The following is a 6,459-nucleotide window of genomic DNA, read 5'->3' as shown; positions in this document are numbered from 1 at the left end:
CTGTCAGTATGCTAATTTTTCTCCATGCGAAGCTAGAAGTCAAATATCAACCATATACATGTATTCCTCATATTTAATGAATAAGAGGGCCTGCATTTATTTTGTGCAGCTAACCAAACCAATATTCATATAAATAAATTCACAAAAAGTATAAGAATATTTTTGAAACTTCGTACTTTCAATATGTGCTTAAATACCATTTTTAGACATTTTGAAAAGTTTAAAAAACTGAAAGAGGAGGATTTTTTTTTTTTTTTTTTTTTTGTGATTAGAAAAACTAAAGTAACATCTGAATCAATCAATAATTTCAATCTAAGCATGACAAATACAAACAAACACATGAAAAATAATAATAATAATTCAATCAATACTGGATTACAAAGTCAGAAAAAGAGATATAGTAGTTGCATTTTGTTACGATCAGCCAAACAGTTAACAACCAGTACACAATAATATATATGTATCTATATATATATATATATATATCCGAATTTAAACAAACTAAAAAACGAACATGATGAGCACGTGACGTGCATGCAGGTCTGATGTCACTCCAAATCGTCGCCTTCTTCTGATACCGGAGGCTCCGAGTTCAGATCCAAACCCGAAATTCTCTCCACGGACTCTTCCCGAACCTCCTCCTTTTTCTTGTTTTTTACCTCCTTAGCGCCGTTATTATCCTCATCCTCGAAATCTTCCAACTCAAACGACGGTCTCCATTTCTCCGCCGTCAAGTTACGGTGATCCTCACGGCCACTTTCGGTCTTCTTCAAATACTTAGACGCCACCTGTATCCTCCTCAGTATAGCGAAGAATTCCTCCACCTCATCCTCCGTAACCGCCGTCTCCGCTCCATCTTCTCCGGCTTTCACTCTCTTCTTGCCGTCCACCACTACGGCGTCGTAATGGCGTTTCCTCTTATCAGCTTCCATGATGATTTCAACGCTTTGCTTGTTTGTCTATTTGGTTTATTATTTTGTTTTTCTTTCAATGTTTTGTTTTGCCGTAGATTTGGGGTTTTCTTTATACTGTGATGGGAAAATGGACGGTGGTGATTGCGGTAGTTGATGTCATTGGATCACAGTGATATTACGTCATTGGGATGACGTGTGAAACATGGAAAAAATGAGAGGAGTGGCCATTGTCAATTTCCTCTGCATCGAGCCGTAGACTATGACTATAAAGAATTTTTTTTTTTTTTTTATTATATATTGGGTTAAACTTGTGCTTTCATTATTCTTTTTTAATCTATTTGTTTATTTATTTTCTTGCTTTTGTGTTTGGAGCTTTGTAAATTTTCTACTGCTTTTGCTTCAAAATTGAACACCCCCCCCCCCCCCACAACAACTGTGGATTTATTGTGGTCAGCGAGCAGATCAGAGAATAAGTATATATCCAAACAAAAAGTACTTTCAAACAGGACTAGCAATGAAGGGTGGACACGTAAAAATGTGGAAATTTCCTCCCTAGTTGTCGAAACTTTCAAAAATTTCCACAATTTTTTAAATTTTGTTTTTGTTTCACTTTAATTTTCTATATAAATCAAATTATTAAACCAATTTATTATATTATTTAAATGGACTATTTTGATCTCTTTCTTTTTCTTTTCAAATATTCTAATTTTATTTTTAAATAACATGTATCTCTAAAAAAATTATAAAAATAGAATCATAATAAGAATAATATAAAAGAGTTGTTTATGTATATATATATATATATATAGGAACAAAAGAAAATGTTAAAAGTATTTAAAAAAATGAAAATAAAAATCAAATGTTAAAAGTATTATTTTTAATATAATATATAAATTGACTAATAAATAGTTTGACTTAGAAATGAGAGGCTATAGTGAAATTTATTGCAAAGGCCGAAAACATATTAGGCTATATTTAGATAGATTTAGTGCAAAGGCCAAAAACTAGAGGTGTACATTGATTTCAATATAAGGGACTTAGCCAATATTCTAATCAATTGTCTGTTTTGGGTTTCAATCCAAGCCAATATATATATATATAATTCAATCTGATTTTGATTGGTTTGGATTTATTATTATTATTTTTTTATTGGGTCTAATAATCACCTCCAATCCAATTTAATTTTCAATATTTAAATTTGAATAAATTTTGTGCAAAAACTTGTTAACTATAAATGTTCATACTATATATCATTGAACAAACACTACTAATTAAATAATATATTAATAATAACATGCATAAAAAAAAAAAATTACAGAACTTTTTGAGTCTTACATTATATTGAAGTTTTAGTGTTTTATTTGTCCTTTTGGAAAAGTGCAGTTCAACTCTTGTTATGATTTTTTTTTTTTTTAAGTCCTTTTACAATCCAATGCAAATTAATAAACACACATATCACATGTCTAGTATGTTATCTAAAAAGTTAAGAAAATAAATTTGTATGTGTCCCGACTACTTTTTCTTCTTTAAAAAAATATGTATACACATAGCCAAATGATATAACATATATTGGGCTTGGCACGGAAAGCTTCCTTCCCTTACCAATACGTGTCCAATTAAAATACTTTTAATTGATAGATAAGTTGGTGTCACATTCGCCTATAATTTATATATGATAAAAGAAAAAACGACGTCGTGTTAAAATATAAAGACTTCCTATATTATTATATGTATGTATATTTTTAATTATTTTTTTTTAAACTATCTAAATTACAAATTACCAAAATCTTCTACTGACTCGAATTCATATTTTTAATTTTTAATCACCGGAACTAATCCACTTCATCCGATATAAAGTATTAGTAGAAATGCTGTATTTGTCTTTCTCATGCCTCCAATAATATCGAATATCGTATGTTACTCATATACCACGTGATCACTTGCGTGGAAATGCTGAGATACTTTTTCCCTTTTCGTTTTCGCTCCAATCGAATGTTGCAATTCTCTTTAAGACTCGTGTAATGCATTGCAAATTGACGATAATGTAATCTTTTCCCACTACTCATTTAATTTATATATATATATATATTTATTTATTTATTTTTATTTTTTTGACAATGCTATTAATTTTTATTAATTGCAATTTCATACTAAGATTTTTAAAAATTTCTATGAACTGATATTAATATATTGAATGCATGGAATCCCCATTTTTACCCAAAAAAAGGCATGGAACTCCACCATGTTTTTTTGCAATAATTCTAAAAAAAAAGAAAAAGTATGCTTTTTATATTTGATCAGTACCTGTAGATTTTATATAGAGGGTATATCATATCAACCAAATTGCAAAGAAAGTAAAAGAAGAAGAAAAAAAAAAAAAAATCTGTCAAGAGTAGTTAAATTCAACTCGTGTACATATATATATTTAATTCAGTTTCATAAATTATATAATAGATCGGACTCAGAGAACTCAAACCGAAGCAAAAAAACATTTGGGAAAAAAAAAACAAAACCCAAGCAAAAAACAAGTCTTCGTGGAATGTTTGGTAAAAAAATTTATAATATAATGTAAGAAAAGAAAAAACAAATGACTTTGTGATCTACCAAGGGACATGTAATTTCACATATAAAATAGCTTATTAAGAAAATCTGCATGCCAAGTGATGTGAAAAAATGGTTTATTATTTTATTAGTTGGAAAATAAATACTGATAAGGATAAGGATCCGCATTCAAATCCAAGCCCGCATAATGGGCCATGCCTTCTTCCCTTCTGGCTTTTTATCTTTACTTTTAGTGTAAATGAAAATAAAATATGAAATAACAAAATTTCTATTAGTTATTTACAGTAAATTGCATTTTATCTTAAAAATATTATTTAATTTTTTCTTTAAAAAAACAATTGACTAATTATTTATTTTCTTTTTATAAAATGATTATTTACAATTAAAATCTAGACTCGACATAGCTAAGAGAAATGCACTACATAAAACTAGATAAATTTTAGTCATTTTATATTATATTGTTAAGAATACAGTATATGAAAGTTTTCTTCTTTTATTTGTCCTTTTGGACTAAAGGGTAGTTCAACTCCTATTATGATTATTTTTTTCATTCTTTTAAGTCCTATTACTAGTCCAATGCAAATTAACAAAAACACATGGTCCATACAGTATGTGAAAAGTTCAGAAATCAAATTCTATCTATGCATCCCTTATGCTTTTTCTCTTTCCGACAATTTGTACACACAACAAGTAAAGACAAATATATTGGACTTGGCACAGGAAACTTCCTTCCATTGTTGAAAAACTTAACCGGGGAATAACTCACACCAGATTGAAAACCACATAACATTGAAAGATACGTTTTTTCTTTTATTCAAAGTGCAATGCTTATATAGACATTACACCTAAAAAATTCAACTAAAATAAAAGCAAATACTGTATCAAAATAGGACCACTATTCTGCAATAACTATATTCCTAAAATCTAATTAAAGATTAGACATTTATCCAATCGAATTGAATATATACTTAACAATAAACAAACTTTCTAAAGACCAGATCAATTGGCAGAAGTGCCGTATTTGTCACTCTTTTGCCTTTAAGTTTCCAAACAATTTTAGCATGCATCCGAACTACAAAACTATTATAATCTTGAATACTGTATGCCTACTCATATACCACGTGATCACTTTTTTGTTTTTTTTGGTCAACAGTCCACGTGATTACTTGGGTGGCAATACCGAGGTACTATTTTCTCTGTTGGTTTGGCTCCAATCGATTATTCGCAATTCGCTTTAAGCCCGTGTAGTGCATTGCACATTGGCGTACGGATTCTGTTGGAAGGCGCACCATAGTGTAATCTTTTCCCACACACACTTAATTTGATAGATTTGTAAAAAAAAAAAAGAATAAAATAATAATAATTTGATACATTTTTTTTTTTTCGTAATGCTATTAATTTTTATTAATTGCAATTTCATACTAAGATTTTTAAAAATATATATATATATATATATGAACTGAAATTAATATATTGAATGGACACTATGTGTGTTTATTTATTTATTTTTTTTTGGGGGGAGGATGTGGCCACTATGTTTCTTTGCAATAATGTTAACAAAAGAGGTATGCTTTTTATATTTGGTTAGTACCTGCAGATTAAATATAGAGAATATATCATATTATATCGAATTGTCAGGACTAGTAAATTCAACTCTTATATATGAAAATTTAACTTAGTTTCATAAATTTTATATTAGATCAGAGAGAATATAAAACGAAGCAATGAACAAGTTCTAAGTGGAATGGTCGGTAATAGATTCTATAATATAATATAAAGAAAATAAATAAATGACTTTGTGATCTACCAAGGACATAGAATTTCACATATTAAATAGCTAGTCAAGAACATCTGCCAAGTGGTGTGGAAAAATGATTTATTATTTTATCAGTTGAAAAATAAATGTAGACTAGATGTTAAATAAATAAATAAGTGAATGAAGAAGCGAAAAAGGCAAAAAATAATAATAATAATAATGTCCCCACAATATATATATATATATATATAATATCCCCCTAAAAAAAAAATAAAATTATATCTCCTTTTACTTGATAATTTTCAAATTAATCTGAAGATTTCAAACTTTTTCAAAGCATATAAGCGGATCAGACTGGAGACGCTTTCCTAATCAAAGAGAAAATCTTTTACCCCTTTTCTAATCAACCAGGAATATTTTTAAGCTTTTTATATTATGCAATCGCAAATTAGTTTTGACACCAGCTGCATACAAATATCAACCGATTACCATCACAATTTTTCTCTGCAAACCGCACAATTAAAAAAAAAAGAAAAAGAAAAAGAAAAAAAAGACGAAGAAAAAAATAAAAATAAAAATAAAAATTGAAATAGAGCCTTTATCCGAAGCACCAAAGCCCAGAATTAAACCCCATCTTACTCGGATCCCAACCATCCAAAATTACGGATCAGGAAACGCATTCAAATCCAAGCCCGCATTCTCCTCCACGCCCTCTTCCCTTCTGGCTTCCCCTTTAACGCCGTTATCTTCCTCGTAACGTACTCCGTCAAGCATTGCCCTTAACCACTTGCCGTCGCCATGACCTTTCTTGAAATACCTGACGGCGACGTTAATTCGCCGGAGGATCGCGTAGAACTCTTCGATCTCCTCTTCAGTCGCCGCAACCGTTAAATCTCCGTTTTCATCATCATTACGTGCCTTCTGTCGCTTCCCCGAAACGTCCTCGTTGCCGTCGGCATTTTTCCTCTTCTCTGACTCCGTTTTCTTAGCGTCTGACATTTATCACCGGCCGTTGATGATTAATTAATAAAAAAATAAAATAAATAAAAACCTCCACTCTTTACACTCCCACTCCAACTCCTGCTTTGTTAAAAAGACTGAGCATATATTCGGCGTTTGGACTTTGATTGGTTGATATCAATCTCTTATTGAACAAATGTTGAGAAATCCTCAACTCACATGGTCCGTGATTAATAATCTCCCCTGAAATAGAACACGTGTCGGCAA

General features: G+C 30.1%; 2 protein-coding genes across 2 annotated transcripts; both read right to left on the bottom strand.

Moving 5' to 3' along the window:
• Positions 1 to 340: 340 nt before the first annotated feature.
• LOC107429429 (protein NEGATIVE REGULATOR OF RESISTANCE) lies at positions 341 to 1,114 on the bottom strand. Its single transcript, XM_016040108.4, has one exon. It carries the CDS (start codon positions 930 to 932, stop codon positions 549 to 551), a length of 384 nt encoding a protein of 127 aa, XP_015895594.2. The 5' UTR covers positions 933 to 1,114; the 3' UTR covers positions 341 to 548.
• Positions 1,115 to 5,892: 4,778 nt separating this feature from the next.
• Positions 5,893 to 6,231, bottom strand: LOC107429421 (protein NIM1-INTERACTING 2). Its single transcript, XM_016040101.1, has one exon. The coding sequence runs from the start codon at positions 6,229 to 6,231 to the stop codon at positions 5,893 to 5,895; it is 339 nt and encodes a 112-aa protein (XP_015895587.1).
• Between the last annotated feature and the right edge of the window lie 228 nt (positions 6,232 to 6,459).

Source organism: Ziziphus jujuba, chromosome 12 (assembly GCF_031755915.1).
Source record: "Ziziphus jujuba cultivar Dongzao chromosome 12, ASM3175591v1".
Classification (NCBI taxonomy): Eukaryota; Viridiplantae; Streptophyta; class Magnoliopsida; order Rosales; family Rhamnaceae; genus Ziziphus; species Ziziphus jujuba.
This window is presented reverse-complemented; position numbering and strand designations above follow the sequence as displayed.